Consider the following 24,733-nt stretch of genomic DNA (forward strand, 5'->3'; position numbering starts at 1 on the left):
CATCTAGACAGAGAACAGGCAGCCAACAAAGCAGAGCTCCGAATGTCCTCCAAGGATCGTGGAGAACTATTCCTGAAGACTACTTAAAGAAATTTAAAGAAAACTGCTTGAGAGAGTTCAGGTGGTCATACCAAATACTGGCTTTAACACTCATAAGAATTGTATAAACTCTTTTTTTGCCTTATGTGCTGCATGTTTGCATATGTTTCACTAAACTGAGGCACATGTTTCCCTTTTTTCTTATGCAGTATAAAGAAATCAAAGCTTTTGCGGAGTCCAATAAATCAGAGGAAAATATAGAACATTTTGTGTGTGCCAGATCTCTCATATCCCACAGACTGAGTGAAGCAAAATGTATAATCCACAATGTGTCCATCCTAACCCTTCTGTCATTGTGACAAGCTACCAGGGGACCATGTGTTTGATGATAAATAGGACTGAGTGTGGAAATGTAGTCTCACTAAACACTGGAATGATAGCACCAAAAAAAGTCAATGGAGGAATGCCAGGCGAGTGAAACTGGAAATCACGTGGTGTTGTGTTCATCGGCCCGGCTAGTCTGTGACACGTCAGACCCGAAAATACCAGGACATCCTTCAATGTGTCACCTGCTGAGTTGTGTTTATACCAGCATGCCATTTAGGGAAATCATGATTGTTTAATCTTACCCTGTAGAGAAAAGGACAGCCTTTTTAGCCGCATTGTCCCTTTGACGATAACGATGATATGTCAGGTGCTTCTTTGACTTTGGTTTCTTTCCAGTACTCGATCTGTCCCCAGAGCTCGGTCACAAGCTTTTTATTTTTGTAAATAAAAACAAATCCATTGAGATTTCGAAACGCAGCCAAGAGCGTACTTTCCTCAGAGGGAAAACCAAAGTTTGGAGGTCACTGCTGATAAAGGCCGGATGTGTTTTCCACAGCTGGGTAATTTGTAGATTAAAATAATATTGTCACACATGTGACCAGCGTTGGCTCATCAAATGATGCATAGTATTCCCACCAAGGGAGGACAAAATTCCCACACATGTCTTGCCCTCCTTGGATGCTGGGGAAAGCTACCGAGATTGGAACAATATGGCAATATGGGAAATTTGTGGATCACTGCTGTCAATTAAATGATAAAACATCACTAAAAAGCAGCCTGTAAAAGCTTTAATACAGATAACAGCAAATTTATAGCAACAATAAAAGCCACTGTGCACAGAAGCATGAATTTATATTCTTCACTCCCACTGTTAGTGTTTGGAAAATTCAGACCTACATTAACCTTTTAATAATGTGTCTTTCTCTTTTTGGTATATACAACAGAAACATTTCCTCTTTCCACTCACCTCACAGCTTTGTAAATCAAGACCGTCAGTGAAGAGACGCTGGGTTACAGAAGGACACACAATCCGTCTGCACTGCGGTTATTACTTTTTCTCTCTTTATCACAACAACTCAATAACTGGAAAATTTCAGAAATAATACATTAAAAAAAGGATCAGAATGGAAAAAATGAAATAAGGATATAAAATTAGAGGAAGGTGATGAGACGTGATGGCGTTCAGTCATCTAGGCCTCTGCCACACATGCACTTTTTTCCATTAATCATTAGCAGCATGTGCCACAGATGTATGACAGGCTTGCACAGTCATAATCTTGTGACTGCAGCTGCGTGCGCGTAAACATCACTACATCCAAACTAGAGATGTTACTGTCTTGACATTTATGTGGGTTTTTTTTCTGTGGGAAATAATCTACCTCCAGTTTAGACCGGCTCAGAGTCAGTTGTGGCTGAAGCCAGTGCTTGAGCCTTATCACGTACTCCTGACTGAGGGGAAACTTCTGGAGCCGACACAAAAGCGGCAAAAACTGTGGGTCCTCTAGGTGCCACGTGAGTCTGACTCCAAAAGGGAGTGAGTCCCCATAGACTCCCATGTTACAGGATTAGAAAGCATATTTACAGGCTGGTACAGAAACAGTTTTGATTTCTATGGATAGTTTCCCCCCCTCATAACAGCTCTGAGTGACCTGGGGTGACTTGCTTTTATAACTCATCCACATGAATACTAGAATTAGGCCTGTGGGCGTGCTGATTGACAAATGTCTGTAAGCTGGAGTTGATCAGAGTCTCATAGGCAACCACAGACTGCAAGAACCTCTTCACTGTGTTTGTATTGTTGGAGGCTTTTGGAACATTTTTAATGTTTGAGCTTCAGCTTTGATGGGTGCAAATTCCAGGAATTTATTATTGGGCAGTTGAAAACCATTTAATAACACTTATGAGTGTAATATTTTTTTTTGTTTTATTTATGTATTTGTTTATTCATTGTTTTGAAAAAAAAAATAATAATTTAAATGATTAGTAATAAACATCAAGTGAAAAAAAAAGTTTCAAATTTGGTTGGTCTACTGACCTCAAAGGAGGTTAGAGGTCAAATGTGACATCAGTTCAATTCATTTTAATTTAATTTATATAGCGCCAAATCACAACAGCAGCTGCTTTAAGGTACTTTATATCGTAATGTAGACATTACAATAATACAAAGAAAACAGAGAGGACCCCAACAATGAGACGACCCCCTCTGAGCAAGTGCTTTGATGACAGTGGGAAGGAAAAACTCCCTTTTAACAGGAAGAATACTCTGGCAGGACAAGGTTGAGGTAGGGGCTGCCATGCTGCTGTGACCGGTTGGAGGCGAGGGAAGCAAGACAGGACTAAAGACACGCTGTGGAAGAGAGCCAGAGATTAACAATAACTAATGATTCAATGCAAATTAGTGTATAATTAGCCTTCCGCAATTTTAAACTAATAAATTATTAAGCTGACCTTGAGTACTTCAGTTGGGTGTAAGCAAATTTTGAATGAATTGTTAACCAGACCCCACTCTACACCCAAGTTATCGTGTTTAAAGACAGAATGACATGCAGGGACACAAACGCTACCAAAAAACACAATGTTCTTGGCCGAGGTAAAATCTGGGAAGTGAGAACCAGCAGGAGAGAAATTTTGATTGGGAACATTCTTAACGGAGTGAAGTGACCCAGAAATATCTGCAAGGCAGCCACAGTAAGTGCTAGTTGAGTGCTCTAAATGCCAAGGAAAGGTACTTGAGTACTTCCTTTATTACCTCCTTAGCAGAGCATACACTGGCTCACCATTTTTGACAGGAAAGTTGATAATGTCAGCCCACAAGCCAATCATCATAACAAAAGACCAACATACTGGAACGGATGAGTGACACACAACGTGAATTGCATCTGCCATTGCATTTAACTTGTTAACATGCTTAGATTTTATGCTGTTTTATGTTTATTCCGATCATTTATTTTCAAAACAAAGAAAATGTCCGGAATGACTAATATAATCCTTTAAAGTTTGGAAATGATCCATTGGAAACTAAACCTTTTTCAATTGGTGTGGCCCTGACCTTTGACCTATGACCTCAAAGCATTTCAAGGAGTTTGGAAAGCAACTGGAATATCGTTTAAGTTTAAAGTTAACTTAAAAGAAATCCAGTCACTTTCTGTCCAAGCTCTTTAGACTACCATGGCTGAGAGCCTACACAGATCTCGAAGCATCACAAATTAAAATTGTGTTTTTTATTACCTTTGTCCATAAGATATGAGCAAATCTTTGGATTCCATAAGCTGTAAAAATGTAAGATTTTTAGATCAATTCATGCAATGCCTGATTTTGCAAAATGTCATGGTGTCATAAGATAGATAAGATAAGATAAACCACACGTGGGAAACTTTTTGGTCACGGCAGAAAGTACAGTTACGAGCAGTAAAAATTAAGAAAAAAACAATAGACTAGAATAAGATCAAATAGAATAACATACTATACAAAACAGAATAAAATACTGTACACAATAGAAAAAAATGCTTTGTTATAGTAGGAAAATAGCCCTTGGTACTATTGCATAGCAGGAAGACAGGGCGAAAGTTACCATTGTGTATTGAATGTGTGTGTGTGTCTGTCTGCACATGTGTGGTCATCTGCAGAGACCATGTTGTGGAGTCTGACAGCAGTTGGAAGAAAATCTCTCCGTCCCACATCGTGGGTGCCGCAGCCACTGAAGGAGCTGCTCAGTGCTGTCAGAGTCTCCTACATGAGGTGGGTGATGTTGTCCAACAGGGATGACAGCTTAGCCATCTTTCTCCTGTCACTCACAACCTCCACTGGGTCCAGAGGAGATCCTAGAACAGAGCTGGCCCTCCGGATCAGCCTGTTCAGTCTCTTCCTGTCCCCAGCAGAGATGTTGTCACCCCAGCAGACCACACCGTAAAAGATGGCTGAGGCCACCACAGAGTCATAGAAGGTCTTCAGGAGTGGGTCCAAGGTAAAATGCCTTCCTTGGTACGCATGTCCCCAAAGGCCTAGTTGATTGTTGTGAAGTTTGAAGACGAGCCGTAAAAAATTGTGGGCGATAGAAAAAGTTTTGAATGATTTTCACATTTGGTGTGACCGTGACTTTGACCCAATTTTCACCTAAATTAAAATGGCTCGAGCTGTTATTGGTATCTACCATCACACAAAATTTGAACACAACATCTTCAAAACTGTGGGCGCTAGACTGCAAAAAACAGACAGACAGAAAAACTAAACCGATTACGTGCTCCCTCGTTTCAGGGACGAGAACAATCGTTCCATTTAAGCTACATCGTTTCTTTAACACTAATAATGAAGAGATGTTTTTATGTTTGCATCAAGGGGGAAATACATCTACATAAAACAACATGGCTATCACACAGGGGACAATACATCTATAAGAAGATGAATTGTGCCTTTGGGTCTTATAGTTTTATCACAGTAGATCCATGTCAGAATTCACCATCAGACTTTTAAGCAGCCTATTGAATCTGCTCTGATTCTCCCACATCCCTGTGATTTCACTTTGACTATTTACTGGCATCCACAGACTACAAAAAGAGCAGATAAAGGAATAGTGAGACACATGTGATCAATCAAGACAATAGTAAGGGCAGGGAAAGAACAAAATGAAGGGACGAGATTACTTTAAAAATAAAACGCTTAAACTGAAAGAGGGACAAAGAATAAGTCGTGCAGAAAAACATGAAAGCATACGTGCACACACACGGGAAACAGAAGGGAAATGAAGCAGGACCACAAGGACGAGGCAAAAGATTACAAAAGAAATCAGGGATCTTTGCAAAGACCTTGACGTGTCATTAGTTTCACCCTTGATTTGTGTGACTGGCTTCTTTTCAGGCTGCATTTAAAAATGTCCTATCGATATATTAACATCTAAAGGATTTATCATACTCGTGACAGCTTTTAATCCACAGCAGAATTATTGACATTCCTGTTTTATAAACTCGGTTTTCAAACACATCACGCTCAGGCTCCGTGGCTGAGAGACTCTCTGGTGGAAATCACCAAAATAGGATCCGAAAATCCCAGAAGACCCTGGGGATATTTTAATAAGGCTAAAGATGATTATTAAAGTTCACTGAGGCGTAGCTCAGCAAAAACTTATTGCACTGCAGTGCATGTCAGATACATGACTACTAATGCATATCTGCGACATATGCTGTCACATAAATGATTTGCATTAGCAGTCATATCTGTGACGCTGCCTGACAGCTTGTGCTTTTTTTGTTATATGCGATTTTTCCATTTTTCCATTGTGCCGCTTTGATTGCTGGCTGGTGTTTTTGCCTGAACAGAAGGTTTACCATTTTACCTTCACTAATGACTCACTGCTGCCTGAGACAGTCAGCAGTGCTGAGCCTCTTAAAGGAAATAGAGCACTGGTTGCTGTGTGGGTAGATGTTTCACACTGGCACTCAATGGCCTTGAGCGAATTTTAAAGCATTTAAAGTGACTGTTGTACAGTATGTGCCGTGTCTTTCTGCACTTCCAATCAGACACGGAGCACTGTGAAACTGTCACCGTGCTCATTTAGTAGGCTATCTCCTCTCCTGTTGATGTGAAACACTTTGTCTTGTTTCAAAGATTTGAGGGAGCTTTTATGCAAACACGGTCATTAAGGACCACATTATGTTAAAACCTTCCAACGTAAGTGGGAGGATTTTGGAGACAATCCAAAAAGGCAGGGGGGAATCTGGTGCATTTATCTTTTTAATTGCTTGCAAATGACAGTGTAAACTGAGAAACTGTGATGATTAAAGGAGCATTAAATAATCCCTGCCCTTACTATTCCCTGCAATTGTCCCATCCTACACAAAACTAAGGAGCAGCCCAACCTGCTCCAGCAACCAGTGAAGAGAATCTCATATCTGCTTTATCATTGTCTTTATTATGGATGGATCATAGACCCAAAACTCCCGATGACCCTGATTTACTCACTGCTGATGTGTCCAAGCTGCACGTCTGCCCAGATTGCGTTTCTTTAACTAACGTCTGCTTGTGAAAAACTGTACAGATATCAACATTCACAAGTGGATTACATGATTTTCTTGGAATATCAGATTTCTTGACACCTCATGCAAACCAGCTGTTGTGGCCTGTAAATAAGTGTGCTTTCCATTTTACTGTGAATAGGTGCCAAACTTCACTCTGAATTAGGGCTGTGCGATATGACAAAAATCTCATATCCCGATATAAGACATTTATCGTCCTGACAACGATATAAATCACAAAAATGTAATATTTTCTGTAAATTCTGTGAATCTCGGGCAATTCGACTTGCGTGAAGTTTTTCCAGCTTTACCTGGATTCCAGTGTTTTAACCGATGCATGAAACTATACATATACCTACGCTGTGTTCACTGCATCATTCCATGTTTGGCACTGATCACCACCTGCACTCATGTATATATCATGTATATATCTATCTATCTACTTAGCACTTTTAATTCTTATTCTCATTTTTATTTTCATGTCTATTTAAGCTTAATTTATAACAGTATGTTTGCACTGAAGCACCGCAGCAATTTCCTAATTGTAGATAACAGCAATGTTATGTTTGTCCATACTGCCTCCTGTTGCTGCCGTTACGGAGAGTTCCAGCAGGTGTCGCTGTAGTTCTCTCTAGATGTTATGTGTACTTCCTGTTACGAGCGTACGGACGTTCATGTTGGCTGATAATAAACGCCTGGCATACAGTTACAGCGGACTGGTTATTATAAGCAAAGCCTGCACAGTCCAAGAAGAAAAGCGGAGCCGGTAAGGACGACGAAAAAAGCAATCACCGCACAACATGGCGGACGGATTCCGGCGCCCAGATCCTCTCATCTTTGACGGCAACGTCGCTGAAAACTGGCGTAAGTTCAAGCGCGAATATGACATCTTTATCGCCGCTGCCCACAGTGACAAAAATGCTAAGACTAAGGCCTATATACTCCTCAATCTGGCGGGACCAGAGGCCATTGAAAGAGAGCGATCATTCACGTATGCCCCCGCAGTCATATCAGCTGAAGGCATAGTAGAAGTCGCCGCGGAATCGAGGGAAGACCCCGCATGTCTAAAGAGAAAGTTCAGGGAAATCTGCAACCCAGAGACCAATGTCATAATGGAGAGGCATAACTTTAACAAAAGACAACAGAAACCCGGTGAAACCATTGAAGCATACGTGAGCACGTTAAAGAACATGGCCAGAACCTGCAGCTTTGGTGCACTACAAGACGAGTTAATCAGAGACAGATTAGTATGTGGTATAACCAGTGACAGCGTCAGACGTTCCCTTCTTAAAGAGACGGAACTCACTCTTGCCAAGGCGGTGCGTATATGCCAAATAAACGAGCTCACAGATCAACATAGCAAAGCCCTCTCTACACCAAAGCATATTACATCTGCTAGTGTGGACACTGTACAGATTAAACATGGCAAGTTCAAAAGGAAAATAAATAAACCTCTAACGGAAGGAAGTACTCAAAATTGCAGAAACTGTGGCGGTTCGCATCCAGCCAAAAGGGAGCAATGTCCTGCTTTCGGACAACAGTGTCACGTCTGCAAAAAATACAATCATTACAAAAAACAATGCAGATCAGCAAAACAACATCACAGAGGCAAACAAGTGAACCAAATTTCAGAGGATGCTGACCCAGACAGTGATGAGACATTTTGCATTGAGCACCTAACAATGGAGGGTGAGAACAATCACAACAAAGAAGGATACTGCACAGTCAAAGTTTCTGATAAGGCCCTCAAACTAAAAGTAGACACTGGGGCAAAATGTAACGTAATCTCACTAGACACTTACAGAAAGATCGGCAACAACGAAACCCTATTCAAGTCACAAAAACAGGTAAATCTTGTTGCTTTCGGAGGCACGAAGATCAAGACCACAGGCACAGTTACTCTCAAGTGCAAGCTAGCTGGACAGTTATATGACCTGCAATTCCAAGTTGTAAAACACGATGTGCAACCCATCATCGGATTAAAGGACAGCGTGCGAATGAAACTGGTTAGTTTCAGCAAGGAAGTCTACCAAGTTGACACAGATCAGGATGAGACACTAGCGCAGAAAGTGTTTCATGAATACACAGACCTGTTTAAAGATGAAGTCGGTGACTTACCTATAACTTACTCAATGAAACTCACTCCAAACGTGTCACCTGTCGTCAACCCTCCAAGACGCATTCCTGTTCCTATGCAGAAAAGGGTTAAAGAGGAACTTCAAAGAATGCAGGCCCTGGGAGTAATTGAACCAGTGGAGGAGCCCACGGAATGGGTATCTAACATGGTCGCAACACACAAAAAGAATACAGATGATGTTCGTATCTGCATTGATCCAAGGGATCTGAACAAGGCACTAATGCGACCTCACCATCCCATGCGAACTGTGGAGGAAGTAGCTGGTCAGATGTCGGGAGCAACCATCTTCTCAGTTCTGGATGCAAAGAGCTCCTTCTGGCAAATCAAACTAGATCCTGCCTCATCTCTTCTCACTACGTTTGCAACACCTTTCGGCAGATTCAAATTCCTGAGGATGCCCTTTGGCATCAACACCGCTTCTGAAGTCTTCCAGAGAGCCATGGAACAAATATTCATGGGATATCCATGCGCAGTGATAGTGGATGACATCATAGTGGGAGGCAAAGGAATAGAGGAGCATGACAAAAATTTAAAAAAGATTCTGGAGCGAGCCAGACAAGTAAAACTCAAACTGAATCCAAAAAAGTGCAAGTTCAGACTTAAAGAAGTGAGCTACGTGGGACACATATTCACTGACGAAGGACTAAAAGCAGATCCAACTAAAATCTCCGCGATCAATGAAATGCCACCACCAGAGGACAAGACGTCTCTCCAACGTTTCCTGGGAATGATCAACTACCTGGGCAAGTTCATCCCAAACTTAAGTGAACTGTCGGCACCACTTCGTCAGTTGCTTCACAAGGATGTGGTGTGGAGCTGGACTCAACATCAGCAGGATGCTTTCAACAAACTTAAAGCATGCCTCACTAGCCCACCAGTACTTCAATACTATGACATGCACAAGCCAGTGACTCTCACATGTGACGCTTCCCAGCATGGTCTGGGGGCTGCATGCCTTCAGGATGACAAACATGTGGCATATGCATCAAGAACTTTAACTCCAACGGAGAGAAGGTACGCTCAGATAGAGAAGGAGTTACTAGCTGTAGTGTTCGCATGTTACAGGTTTTACGACTACATCTACGGAAAGCCAGTGGTGATTGAAACTGACCATCAGCCTTTGGTCACAATCCAAAACAAACCTTTCCACACAGTCCCGGCACGGCTACAGCGCATGATGCTACGATTACAAAAGTTCAACTTGACTCTGGTGTACAAGAAAGGCAAACACCTTTACATCGCAGACACACTCTCTCGCACACCAACGCTGGATGAGCAACCTCTAAAGGAAGAGGGGTGCGACTTCGAGGTAATGTCACTTCAGCTCATCTCACCAAAACGCCTACAAGAGCTCACCGAACACACCTCGAAGGACGCTACCCTACAGACACTTGCTCGCTACATCCAGCAGGGGTGGCCAAAACAAGCAAGTAGCGTGCCTATAGAAATAAAACCATTCTTCAGCTACCACGATGAACTAATCATCGACAACAATGTCATTATGAAAGGCAACAGAGCCATCGTTCCAGCATCACTACATGAAACCTATCTGCAGGAACTACACAAGGGACATCCAGGCATGGAGTCTACAAAAAGGAGAGCAAGGGACAGCGTATTCTGGCTGACAATAAACTCTGACATTGAGAACAAAGTCAAATCATGCAGCATTTGCAACAGTCTAAAGCCTCACCAACAAAAACAACCCCTGAAACTACACCAAATTCCTGATCTTCCCTGGTCCATCACAGCCACAGACTTATTCGAATGGGACAATCGCCACTACCTTGTGCTCGTGGATTCATATTCTGGATGGTTTGAAATAGATAAACTTGAAAACCTAACATCGGCCTCAGTCATTAACAAACTCAAACACCACTTCTCAGTACATGGGATACCACAGAAACTGTACTCAGACAATGGCACCCAGTTTACCAGCCAGACCTTTCGTGAGTTTGCCACACACTGGGAGTTCATACACGTCACAAGCAGCCCTGAGTTCCCTCAGTCAAATGGACTCAGTGAAAGAGCTGTCCGGAGTGCTAAAAGACTCCTTGAAACATCAAAAAGAGATGGAACTGATTTCTATTTGAACCTGTTACATCTACGCAACACGCCACGAGACAACATTCTTGGCTCACCAGCACAGAGGCTGCTATCAAGACGAACGCGGTCAACCCTTCCTGTGTGCAAAAAACTGCTAACACCAACAGCAAAAGTGACAACCACTATCAAAACTCAACTCACAAAAAAGCGTAAAACTCAAAAACAGCACTACGACAAGTCCAGCAAGCTGCTCAGTCCATTAACACCAAACGAGGTGGTGAGATTACAAACACAGAGAGGACATGACAAGATTGGAGTTGTAAGTAAAGTATGTGCTGAACCTCGCTCATATGTCGTTGAGTCGGGTGGAAAAGAATACAGGCGCAACAGACAACATCTTCTGACTGTGAGCGAGCCTCAACCCGAAAAGCTCGCTACAACACAAGATGAACTGGACTCATCTCGACGAGCTGATGAAACTGAACCTAATAAAACACAAACCAACAAACATGAAACAGTTCAAGTTCAACTCGACCCACCACAACATGGCACAAAACAGTCAGAACAGGTGATAACACCTACAAAATGCCAAGTACGCTCTGATGACAACTTGTACCGAACCAGATCTGGTAGAGTGTCTAAACCGAATAGTAAATACGTGGATTAAAAGCACACTGGTGCTGTATTTTCTGTTTTGAAATGTGTTTTATCTCGTGTTATGTTGTTGCATACTTGTCGCAGTTATGACAATGATTACTGTGAATTTCATTTGATATTTGAAGCCTCATTTTGTTGTGTAATCCATAACCTGATAAGTTCTTCCATCACGGTGGTGTTGTTTGATTTGGGTTTGCCTGAAAAGTGCAAAATTAAGAAGAAGAAAAAAAAACTGAAAAGGGGGATGTAGATAACAGCAATGTTATGTTTGTCCATACTGCCTCCTGTTGCTGCCGTTACGGAGAGTTCCAGCAGGTGTCGCTGTAGTTCTCTCTAGATGTTATGTGTACTTCCTGTTACGAGCGTACGGACGTTCATGTTGGCTGATAATAAACGCCTGGCATACAGTTACAGCGGACTGGTTATTATAAGCAAATCCTACACTATTGTTGTAAACCCGCTCAACATTTGGCAATAAAACCCTTTCTGATTCTGATTCTGATTTTTAGACATAAGTTGTAACGGCCACCATTTTCTTTCAAAGTTTGAGTCTAAGACTAATTTTTTAGCACCTGACGGCTCTTTTGTTTTTCTTCTCATCCGTAAACTCATTACTCTTTCACGTGATTCAGTTTATTTTGAAAAGTCTCAACAGGATCTTGAGCTTTATTGTGAAAGGTTTGCGTAGAAAACAAACAAGCGGACAGCGGAGCCACGCGATGGTTTTACCGTGGTTGTTGCTATCGACAACATGTAAAAACAGGGGCTTGACCGTCAGTAGTGTGGTTATGTAAAATATAAGAGAAAGAGAGAACTTATAGAAATTAATATAGCCACTACAGTGACCATCAAAACGATGAAAAAATATTGCTGTAAACAGTTTATTTTACGACACCACGAAACAAACCATAGCGTAAAATGAAATGATAGACGTTTTTATATCGTCATCCGATATATATCGTTATATCGAACAGCCCTACTCTGTGTCTATATGTGACACAGTGGTGCAGTGGTTAACAGCCTTGCCTCACAGCAAGCAGGTCCTCAGTTTGAATCCACCAGACTGCTCTCTGAATGTTCCCTTTGGTTTCCTCCCAAAGTCTCTCTAATGGACCTTTCCAAGTTACTCTTTGCGATCCAGAGTTGAATGATGACCTTTACCCTCCTTCTGAGCTCTCAGCTTTTGGCTTATTCTTCAGCCACTGAAACATAAAGCAACTAATTTAGGTTTGAAAACATATAGAAAGTGTACATCTACATAGTTGGTCTTTAAAAGATATGATCTTTCTTATTAATGTCTTAAATGATTTAAATCACACTCATCAGAATTCTTCATTAATCAAGTGAACACTCAAATACTAAATCTTTCCACAATAATAAAACTTCACTAGATCACATCAGGTACATTTTGCAAGCTTTGAACAATTATTAGACTGAATAAAAATGTATTATTTTTGACCAAATAAAGAATATGTTGTTGAAAAAACAGCAAAAAGCAGATCCACAACCTCCCAAATCCAAAGGCTTGTGCTAATGATAAATGTCACTCGTCCATACCTGTAACCATAAAAAGCCCTTGATCGTGCCACTGTTTGACCATTTATGGAAATTATGATGGATTTTTGACCACCGGAAGATTGTTTCATGAGCTGTGACAGTCGATTGCTTGACAATCTGTTTTGTATTGAGGAATCTACGCATCCATTCTGCTGTTCTCAGGTTTTGTGTGGCATGTTTAACCTATTCTCTTTTTCATATACATCAACATTGTATAAACATCTGGCTCTGGAAGCGGGAACAAGGAGAGGCTTCCTCTGCTCCAAATAAGGTGAGCAGAGTGAGCAGAGCCTCACAGAAAGAATTCAGTTTTCCTGTGAATTGTTGGAGAGGGCAACCGGCTGCGTTACATTCCAGGGAAGACGCTTTGTGATACAGTGATGATTGTGTAGCTTTTCTTGAGAATTCCTCCAATAATATGTTGCAACACTTTGATAAGTTCTTATTTTTTACAACTTGATTTAAGACTGAGCACCACATGGATACAATCATGTATTACACAACAGGGGCTGAATCACTTCAGGAGAAACTCTGGGATTAAGCTCTACATTCCTAGTTTTGCTGTGCCTTCTCTCTCTTTTTAACTCATGCACAACATTTTCACCTCTTTAACTTAGATCAAAGGCTTTTCCTGTTTGAGTGTTACATATCAGTGAGATTAACCTTAAACTCATTGGGTCATTTTAGGTCTTGTGTTTCCCACCAGCAAAATTCACATCTTAGTTTTGTGTTGCAGCTAAAGAAACAATCGTCCTGCATAATAATTCTCTTGAACTCTCTCCAGGACTTCCTGCAGTCATCTAACAAGTCGTCATAGATATCTGACTGTTGCATAATCTGTCTACAACATCTGATCCCTTGAGGAATGAGCAATGCTCGCAGGGATCACTTGTGCAGAGGACGTCGCATGAAAACAGAGGGCAAAAATGAATCAGGATTATGGACAGAAGCCATGGGATTCAATCCACATATTCATTTTCAAACCATCAGCAGGCAATTCGTCCCTTTTTGCACACTGCTGTGTGCTGTACGTCCAAAGAAAATGTAGATTTAGCAACAGTTTTCTTTCTATTTAACTTTAAAAATGAGGCATGTGTATCTACAGATAGGTGACAAAATAAAGAGCCTGCATTAAGAGTTTCATTAAGATGTTAGCCCACTATGTGCCACCAGAGCAGCTTCCATTTGCCTTGTTTTTTCAGTCTATAAGTCCCTGTGACCCTATCAAGCATATCTTCTAAAAGATGTTCTGTCATTTGGTGTTTTGATGACCGAACAAGAATTAAACCTGAAGTTTGAAAATCTCACAAATGCTGGGCTGAAATCTTGCTTCAGGGAAGACCATACCATCAGATTCACATTGGCTTCATACTAGAGGTGGGCAGATCTATCCGAATATGGATACTGTCAACACCAACACTGGTATTAGTTTCAGATGGATACTAGCGCAACATAATCGATACTTTGTACAGCCTCCAAAGTTGTTTAGAGACAGGCACATTCTAGCCCCCCAAAAAAGTTTAAAAATACATGAAAAGCTTCACAATATGTTTTGTTGTTTGCTAGTTGTGGAAAGTAAAAATCATGGTGATTCAGTGGTAATTAGTCTCATGAGTCATGAGCTGCTTTTATAGGATAAAAGAATCAGTATTGGTATTGGCAATAAGGGCCCAACCACTACTTCATACTTATCAAACCCTTCAGTGAGCGCTCCTCCCGCCCTATTGATTGGGCATTGTCATTTTGATAGAGACCCCTGCCGTTAGCAAAGAAATGTTTCATCAGAGGGTGAACGTGACCACTCAGAGCAACTGTGTATTGATTTGCACTGAACATTGCTTTGCTTGAATGTGCTAGAAAGAGCGTATTTATCGAATTGGCCACATAGAGCTGATTAGCTCTCAAGTGACCAAGCAACTTTAGCAACAGGAATCATGGTGATGATACAAGAATACATTTCTTTCCCCAAATATGATAAAAATCCTGTAAATAATCTTTTTTATTATTATTATTATATTGAAGCAAAAAAAAAAAAAAAGATTTATCCCAATACTGTTTTTGTCATCACTTTGTGCATTGAGTATCTGCCTCAGGGATTCTGCAGCAGGAAATTGAACTATACTAGGACCAGTGGATTCACAGATTCATGGTAGGAGACATTTTTATAATGAGAAATATCCCAGTGGTATCTTTAAATATGAGGCTCTACTCAGTCACCTGAAGGTTAATCTTTAACTCTCCCCGCAATGGGTTTAGTAGCTTGGATTTTAACTCTAATGGAGAGAAATGAAGAACTCACTGTCACAACAATACAGGCTTTCCCAGTGCTTGAGAAGGAGCCTCATATCCCACCTTTGATTTTGTCTAGTAATGACAATATCTAGACATATCTCAGTACCTTACAGATGGACTTCCATGGATGGATTTCTGAATGTCTCAGATACACATAAACACTTTAATGTTTCTGATAGGAGAGCGCGTGGCACTAAAGTAATCCCCTTCTTTTTTCGCAAAGTACCATCCTAAGTTTCACTTAGGTTTGTAGGTCGATACCAGGAAAATCTGATGTGCTCTAACAGCCCTGTTTGTCCATGTGTTTAGTGCTAAGTAGCAAATGTCAGTGTGCCAAATTACATAAGATGGTAAATATTATTCTTGACAAGCATTAGCAGGTTAGTGTGAGCATTTTAGCGACCTGATGTTAGATCGTACTAATGATCCACATTCACTGTTTATTTCCGGAAAGCGCTCGGCTCTTATTTCCCCACTCAAGTGTTGCCAAGCAGACCGAGCTCTCAGCGATGTGCTTGCCTAGATACATTTAACAGGCCTTTACCAGAATAGGCTTTACCCGACCCCAAAAACAGCACATGAGCACTTAAAAGCGGTCAAACATTTGCTTGCTGTTGCAATGGAAGGAGAGGGGAAAACCCGAAATGCTACTGGTTAAAACTGTATTAACGATGAGTGTTATTTTTATAACTCTGCGTACAAAGTGGAGGGTTTTCTCATTTTTTTCTTTTGTTTTTTTGTTCATTCATTTTTAATGTCTTTAATGTATTATGATGACAAGATAACGCTGACACGTTGCCAGACCCATTGACTTGCATGGTCTGAATTTAGCAAATTAAATGATAAATGTGGACTAGACAGCAATGAACAAATCGGGCTGACGTGACATGGATGTCTTGTTTCCAGGAACCTTGTGAACCTGCTGTTCCCGCTCACCAAGTTGTCCTAAAATATAGCCATATTTCAGAATTAGAGATGGCACATTAGCACTTGATATTGTTGCTTCTCACTTCCTATAAAAATGATTTTCTCTTGCCTGCATCTAATTTTTTGGCAATGTACCCAGTTAGCCATGTGTCTTCCCGACCTCCCGGGGGGGGTTTGTTAGCTTTGGAGCAGGAGGATATGTTTCAGTGCCAGCAAGTGCAGATTCATTAACCTCCTGCCTGTGACTATTCCAGGAAAAAGATGAAGCTCTGCATGACTTAAAAAAAAGGTCATGTGCATGATCAGGGGGTTCATAATTAAGCTAACCTAGTTAATTGAAGCAAGAGTGTATCAACAAAGTATGATGTTTTCTTAAATATGCTCATGCAGCTTGATACCAGATGGGTGAAAAATAGCTTGTGCATGTATTAATAAAAAAAAAAATAGTGTGTCAGGATTGGAAATATGCTCAGTTTTATGAGCTGGTTGCAAGAGAAAGTTAATGAGAGACGTGTTTCTGGCACTGGATACTGTGACTCTTCTTTCACATGTGCAGTCACTGATGTTCCACTGAATCTGAGGCTAGTTAACACTGATTCGCTGCTTTATCTCCAGCTGTTCAATGGCCACTTGACATTTTGATAATACATAGATAGGATCACGTGCACCACTTGTGGCCAGTGGCAGTCTTAGTTGGAATGCATTAGGTAAGCCTCCACCTGCGTTGTCAGCTGAGTGAATATGCAGATCATGACTTCTCTGTCCACTGCCAGATGGTATCTCTCAAAAAAAGTAAATACATTTTTTTTTAAAACAAGATTTGCCCACAGTTTCTGCTGTTGTGTATTCCATCTTTGACTTGTTCTGCCTGCAAGCTCAAAATTTTTAAATATAAACATGCGGACCCAAGAGGAGGGAATAAGTTGGTGTGGTTGTTGGAAGTCTTCCAAATAGAGGCCAGGGTCACATCGACTGGGAAATGGCCAGAGTAGCTGGGAATTCCACGGTGCTGGTTACTTCCCGCAGTCGAAAACAAAGCTTCCAGAAAACACAGTGCGACAGGATGCAGAGTCAGTCTCCTCCTTACATCATGATAAGTCTGATTACAACACAATTTTTATTGTGAATTTATCCCAGATTAATCAGCTTAGAGTAAATTGAGGGTGAATCCACATAAATTTGGCATATTTATACTAGACTCAACAGATGAGCATGGGAACCTTCTTAACAGTGGAGTTATATTTGCATTCTCTGACAGTTAAAAGCTTTGGAGTGATTTATTTTTATTGATCTTAAAGGGAAATTAGCATTTTTTCACCAAAATATACATGTCTATGACAGAAGTTCAAAGGAGAAGCATACATTTAACTCTCATTTTCACCAAACTACACTGACAGTCACTAATATACAGTATATTAGTAATTTAGGCCGGTGTCAAGTCAGCAATGCTGTACATAGGTGTAAGTCCATCTTTGGATATTAAGAAGAAATTAACTGCATATAGAATCTATTTACGCTAAAATGCTGTTTAACAAGGATGTTGTCTGTGAAGGTTCTCAGTCATCCAGGTCATCATTGATAGGTTTGTAGCTTGAACCCATCCGCTGGAACGTTGAAGACAATATAATTACACTGCAAAGCAAGACACAAGTAGGCAAGCTTCTTCATGTTTCTCGTGCACGGGAGAGAACCGGACAGGCACCGTTCCTTCGCTTGACCCCAGTTGCTCTCGTCCGTTCTCCCGTACCACTGTTCTTTTATTGAGGTTACATGAATATGCATAAGTTCATTAACATATGACGTCTACATACACACAAAGAGTACCTTGCCTGTGTGTGTGTGTGTGTGTGTGTGTGTGTGTGTGTGTGTGTGTGTGTGTGTGTGTGTGTGTGTGTGTGTGGACTGCTGATCAAAGGGTCAAACATCCTTGGTCAGGAAGAGGGTAGCCTCCCCCTCACCCTAGATGGTTCATCCTAGATAACACGGTGAGGAAGTCCTGCAGTTCATCTAAACAAAGAGCACTTAGACTAGAACAGACGCAACTACGTTAATCCTACCATAAAACAATAAGACACGGTATGACCTCTCATGCTCCCAAAGTGCTGTCTAATACACACAAAGTTTGCAGACTATCAAGGATCAAAACCTCTACCAATCTACAACTAATTACAAAACTCTAAGCATATATAAGTAAATATTTCTAAGCATAAATGACAATCAACAATACAAATCTAACAATCATAGTCTGAGGAGCTTAGAAAGAAAAGCTCTTTCGAGAAGCTTCTTCAGTTGTTTAACGAGGATGTTGTACATATAGTGAGGGGCTATAAAGTGCAGATAGGCAAGCAGAAAGTACAACAAAGCTTCACAACAACATGACAGATGTGATTAATCTTAGAAAATAAATGCTTTAGAAAACAAAGCAAGCCTGATATGGTGAGGGAGGAAATGAAAAATAAAGCGAGACAGAGATTAACATAAAACCAAACCGTCAGTTTGACACAGAATGCATTTCTTATTATCATTCTAGACTTTTTTCTTTAGTAAATCCTCTTCTTCTGACACTTCTTTATGTGTCTGATATTTGTACAACCATTTATTTTTTTTATCTCCAAAGTCTTTTTGCTTGCAGAGTTGACAGCTCCTGTTACTTATGTACACGAGTTTTCTGTTAAGCAGTTTCTCTTGTTTGTGTCTCCAGAAGTGGACTTGTCAAATGAGATGGATTTTGTCTTCTTCTACTTCCACAATAAACGTGTAAATTTCACACTGCTTACTGCTGCAAACAACCCATTTCGTTTTTTCTAAAAGTTAGTCGTCTCCGATTTGCGTTGGACCCTTAAGTTTCTCAACTGCTTACAGAGAAGTGTGCAACTGTTCGCAGATGAGTCGATGCATAACAGGTGACAGTGCGGCCTCTTTACAATCGATCCCACGCCAGCAACTACCAGCGACCTCCAGCAACCTGCTAACTTTTCCCTAGTGAAGATGGTTGCCAGGGGGGTTCACTAAAGCCGGTTGACTGGGGCCTTAATTACAGAAGGTCAGTGTGTATGAATGATCTTATAAATTTCATATATATATCAAATAGTATTTAGCATTTATTATCTCTACACTCTGATAAGAATGTACCATAGCAAGGCGTCCGCTCGTCTGTCCGCAATACACACAAATTGTGCTCAAGATCAGCTCAAAATGAGCTCGTCTGTCACTGTTGTTCTGGTTGAACGGCTTTGCATTCTGGGACCTGCAGCTTAAAGCATCAGCTGCACAGATAACCAGTAGGTGTTACCAGAATCATCCAGAGTATATGGAGCTGGGATAGTAGACTGGTTCGCAAACAGTTACACTTTAAATTAAAATGCACTTATTTGACATTACGGTGGTGCCCACCTGAGGACCATCCAGTGTTTACCTTTCTGTGACTTTCGTGTTTGGTTTCCTTCAGCTCTGAAGAAAAACATCTGCTGTGAACACTCTACACTATGTGTTGCTGTGTTTCGGGTAGGTAGTAGTAGTAGTATTTATTTATTGTCATTGTCAAGAACTCACATAACTCATATGAATGGTTTTAAAGGTTTTATAGTGAAACAATGAGTACTATTTATGTCATATGCTGATTTATCTTACTGGGAAATTTGCTGAACTGGCGTCTAATACATGCAAAATAAAGTGCATTTTGTCTAAAATTTCAATCATTAATAAGTGTGTCATATTATTTTAGTCTGCCAGTAAATTGACACACTCGGATAGTCTCCTCATCTTGCCTTGACCAGAATATTCTTATTATATTTTTCAATAAACCTAACTGGGGCAGAGTTGCTGACTGTGAAAGATGAATGGTGAGGAACAAGACAGGTTTCATAAAATCAAATATTCTTTAAATGACCCAGTTTTTGCACAAGTTTATGGCCCATTAATTTTATCACGCTGTTGACTGTAATATCTTTGTGCCACTTTCTATCATCCTGTGTGTGTGTGTGTGTGTGTGTGTGTGTGTGTGTGTGTGTGTGTGTGTGTGTGTGTGTGTGTGTGTGTGTGTGTGTGTGTGTGTGTGCCACCGTTGTTTGACCCACACAACATCAACAGCAATAATCACCCTCTGTGTGTCTGAGTCACTGGACTTTAATAGGTGCAGGGACACATCCAGGCCTTGTATAACTTCTGAATTTTCAGTGATATAACATCAATTGTATTATCTCTTGTATCACTGATTTACAAAAAGGAGAGACACAGAAGGATGCAAAAGGTTACATAAGGATATACATGTAAGGCAGGTAACATTAAAGAGTAATCACTACCTTGAACTAAGGTAACACAAAGCACATTGTAGATCCAATACTGCTGAATGTATTTGATGCATTTTGAAAAGTCTTCTAAGCTACAGTACCATATATCACCACTGCATCACATCACATACAAAAGGCTCCAGCAGGTCAGCTAAAGAACATGATGAAACCACTGACCCAAGAGTGAGACTGCGAGGCACTGAGCTCCACCTCAGCGCTGTGAATTTAAGACAAGTTCACAGTGACTGAAAAGGCTTAATTCAGTTCAGTTCAATTTTATTTATATAGCGCAACATCAGTCGCTTCAAGACTCTTTATATTGTTAGCTAAACATCGTTGGCGAAGCACTTGGTGAGAGTGGAAGGAAAAACTCCCTTTCAACAGAAAGAGTAACTTTCAGTTCATTATTATCTCTCTGCCTTTAAGTCTCTACTTCACTGTATTTATTCTCATTAGATTCCTCCTGGGCTAAAAGAGAAAGGGAGAAGTATGTGGAAAAAAGTTATTACTTGTAACCAAGCATACTCTCTAGTAGTAACTGCAACACTTGATACATTTTTGCACTCGTTCTTAAAGATGACTAAATGCTGCTTTCCTACAGCACCAAAAAGGAGATGAAGCAGTCGCTCTGCCTTATCTTTGTACGTTTTCCTTGCAGGAATGTAGCTTGTATTTCACTGGAACAAGCAGAAGAGAAGCTCATTAGTGTAGGCCCGTTACAGGGAAAGTATTGTTTGTGGCTGCCGCCAGAGGAAGGTGGCTCAGACACTATCAGTGAACTTTCTGCCTTCATGTCCGGCTGGCTGCTTTCCCCTTCCTGTCCATTTAGTTAAACTCAATGAGAAATGAGCTATTAGTGGAGTTTACTGTTTGCTGGCTCCCTTACCAGTCCAAAAATAGATTTCTCGGATTGAATAACCAACCTTTTTCTCGACCCTGGGGCTAAATATGGAGACAATTACCTCTGTTTAGTCAGGTCCTGGTAAGAAAAGACAGGCAAGGCTGGAAGTGCAGACGGCGTGTTTTTTCTATGACACAGGCTGAAGCTAAATGATTTCTCCATCGAGAAAAGATAATGAAGTGCATAAAGACATGCATATGGGACTTTTGGTCCCAAGGAACAATTGCTGTTATTTTATATAACTGTGAGGAGAAATCTTTTGCTTTTTGTTTTTTGTATTTTTAGTACTGAAACCATTTACACGTTTTTTATTATAGTTTAGTTTTAGTTTGTTTTTCCTGTTTTATAATTGATTCTTTATCTATTTTCCCATTAATAATCAAAAGCCTAACCCTCACCTGGCAGACACTATAGGTACTTGTCTTGGTCTTCTTTTACTTGCCTCCAATTATTGGGGTCATTTCACTCAGTTATACTCTATACTGATATCTGACAAAACATTTCCCTCCCAATTCTATCCTGGACAGAGAACGTATCACATGTATGTTTAAAAAGCTTAGAAAGCTAAAGTCAAAGCATAAACTATGAGAGTAATTAATTGGGGGGGGGGGGGGGGGGGGGGGTCCTTATTTATCTCATATAGTGTACTTTTTACTTATTTTACTTGCAGTCCGCTTATATTTGATATCTAGATACTGAATATTTTGTATATGTAAACATATACTTATTTGCCACTTCATTAGGTACAGCTGTTCAACTGCTTGTTACCAGTTAACAATCACCAGTCACTAGACAAAAACTGAGCATCAGAATGGGCAAGAAAGGCGAGTTGGGTGACTCTGAATGTGGCATGGTTGTTTGTGCTAAATGGGCTGTTCTTGAGCATCTCAGAAACTGTTGATCTCCTGTGATGTTTACACACAACCGTCTCTAGTTTATCTTAACAAATCTGCAGTAACAGCAGCCAAGTGTACCTAATAAACTGGTTCACAAGACGCAGTAATAAAAGCTAAAAATTAGTAGTCATGAAAAAGAATTTCAATTATGCATAAGTAATTTTTGATGAAAATATTGCTGTATACTTTTTGTCTCTAATAAACAGACAAAGCTAATATTGTTCTGTAAAAACCTGTAAAATTAGATTATAAATAAACAAGCCTGTTTTTTCACTGATAATAAGCCGATATATTGTTTTGTACCTTACTCAAGTAACGGACACGAATTCAGTCCAGATTTTGGAAAGCACCGAAGGGCAGCCTTTTACGTATGGAGGGCCTGTTGACCCAAAAATCAACACTGTCAAAATGTTCTCACTTTAGGGGATCTTCTGTCCTTGTGAGAATGTCTGGTTCTCCTTTACAACCATTGAAATGCATTAACACACTGCCCTTCACCCCACGCAGACGCATTCTCACACCCTGGATGACCACGGAGTGTTGGGCAGTAATTCAGTCACAAACGTTGCTCATTTCTGAGGAAGTAAAGCCAGGAGGAAAAATCTGAGTGGAGGAGTCTCCTCATCTACCCACATCTCATTTCATTGGCTAAGAGGCATGATGTCACAGAGTGGAAAAACCTATAAGAAGTCACACTCCCACACAGACAGCAGACAAGCTGAGAGCTCATTCACTTAGAACAAGGAAGACGGCTCTGTGAACCACATACGACTCATCATGTGCAGAGGACGCGACTCGCTGCCTATCACCTGCCTCGAAAGGTGAGATATGTGAGGATGTTATATCAGATTTTTCTTTTTTAAACAAGAGATTATGATGTTGTCATCTGTAGAAAATACAGGACGGATTAATCTCACTGTAACTTTTCCTCCTTTTTTAACAGGGCAAAAGAGCTGAAAGCTCTGTTTGGGAGTTTGCTACAGAAGTCAGACAGCATCACTGGGCACTCAAAGAAAAGCGACAAACTGAGGTAAGACATTCATTCAGCATCTCTTTTTCGGCATTTCAGTTGAGTTCATGTGAATCCTGGATATTGTAGGAACATTTCCTAACTACTTTGTCTCTGCTTCTGCAGGTTTAATGTTGAGGAGCCTCTTAAATGGAAGGAATCATTTGACAATCTGTTGACCAGCCCAAGTAAGTCCACCAGATCACTCACAGAAGTAAATGTAAATAAGTTTTGAGCTTTCTATGAGATGTTAACTCTTTCTCTTCTCTTTCTCCTTTCTCCAGATGGGCTGTGTCTTTTCAGAGCATTCCTGGTGACAGAGTTCAGTGAGGAAAATGTTGCCTTTTACTTGGCATGTGAAGACTACAAAACAACTAAGCCTTCAAAACTAGCTAGCAAGGCAAAGAAAATCTATGATGAGTTCATTGGCTCCGACGCACCCCGTGAGGTAAATATCTGATAAGCAGAACTAGACACACTCTATCAAACTGCTGGTTTCTCTTATCTTGTTGTTAACTATTGATAATCAATTGACTGTTTTCCCTTGTCCCGTCTACAGGTAAATCTCGACCATGAAACCAAAGCGATCACCAAAGAGAACATGAAGCAGCCCAGCCAGTCCTGTTTCAATGTGGCCCAATCCAAAATCTACACCCTGATGGAGAAAGACTGCTACCCTCGCTTCCTCAAATCCTCAACATACCTGGAGCTCACCAGGAAAACCAAGACGGGCTAAAAGACTGGAAGATAAAAAATGATAAAACACTGCCCTACAATGCGATGACTCTTCAAAAGGACATAAGCTGACAGACACGCAGTGGAAACTGTCAAGTTTTGGACGGAATAAATACCTCAGTCCGAGGAGTTTTCATGCCCGGTTGTGGAATAACTTTAGAGACCGGAGACGTCCAGAGATTCCACATCGGAGTGAGAGGCGGAAGTTGCGAGGCTGTGAGGATGAACTGACCTGCAGGCAATGTCTGCCTCATAAGGGCAAACGTGTACTGTGCATAAAAGACTGGATGAAAGACAGCATGAAGGCGATACTAAAAAAATTCTGATATGAGTTGCACAACAAAAGTACCACTAGGAGAGATACTGCTGTGTAGCATGAATGCTTATTTATTCGTTATTTATTGAAACTAAATGTTTACGAAGCTAAAGTTTGCTGATTATTGAAAATTGTATGTTTTGTATTTATTTGCCTATTTTATTTTTTACATTGTATTTTTTTGAAGTATCTGGAGTACTGTATGGAAAAGTAAATGCATTGAATAAAAAAATCATGAGAGAAAGGAACTTGTTCCAGAGGAAATTCATTTGTAGAGATGGTGGAGTTTGTTAGTCACAGTAGGAAAAGGAGAGTAGAAGGCTAGTTCGTGCTTACTGTAATCTTAATGACTTACAGTTGCCTTGTTCCACTTCACAGATAGGTGGCAAGATGACCCCTCATTTTCTCTGAGGTAACAGTTAATAGATGATATGTAAAAAGCGTATGTTTGTGTAAAATCAGAATCAGAATACTTCATTGATCCCTGGGGGAAATTATTTTTTGTTACAGTGCTCCATTATAAACCAACATTAAGACAAGACAGACAATACGCTAACTAAGAATAGTACAATATATACATATATATACATACATACATAA

General features: G+C 40.5%; 1 protein-coding gene across 1 annotated transcript; it reads left to right on the forward strand.

Moving 5' to 3' along the window:
- Positions 1–22,790: 22,790 nt before the first annotated feature.
- On the forward strand, positions 22,791–24,363 carry rgs5b (regulator of G protein signaling 5b). The gene is made up of 5 exons (XM_082514908.1): positions 22,791–22,894; positions 23,017–23,103; positions 23,209–23,270; positions 23,367–23,530; positions 23,642–24,363. The coding sequence occupies exons 1-5, from the start codon at positions 22,851–22,853 to the stop codon at positions 23,816–23,818; spliced, it is 534 nt and encodes a 177-aa protein (XP_082371034.1). The 5' UTR covers positions 22,791–22,850; the 3' UTR covers positions 23,819–24,363.
- Positions 24,364–24,733: the final 370 nt, after the last annotated feature.

Source organism: Aulonocara stuartgranti (genome assembly GCF_965226115.1).
Source record: "Aulonocara stuartgranti genome assembly, chromosome: 18".
Taxonomy (NCBI): Eukaryota; Metazoa; Chordata; class Actinopteri; order Cichliformes; family Cichlidae; genus Aulonocara; species Aulonocara stuartgranti.

What these genes read in the sequence shown, in the direction of transcription:
- rgs5b (XM_082514908.1), top strand. Translation starts at nt 22,851, where the DNA reads ATGTGCAGAGGACGCGACTCGCTGCCTATCACCTGCCTCGAAAG. An exon ending in CCTATCACCTGCCTCGAAAG is followed by an intron (nt 22,895 to 23,016) that starts GTGAGATATGTG and finishes CTTTTTTAACAG; the next exon opens with GGCAAAAGAGCTGAAAGCTC. An exon ending in AAGAAAAGCGACAAACTGAG is followed by an intron (nt 23,104 to 23,208) that starts GTAAGACATTCA and finishes CTGCTTCTGCAG; the next exon opens with GTTTAATGTTGAGGAGCCTC.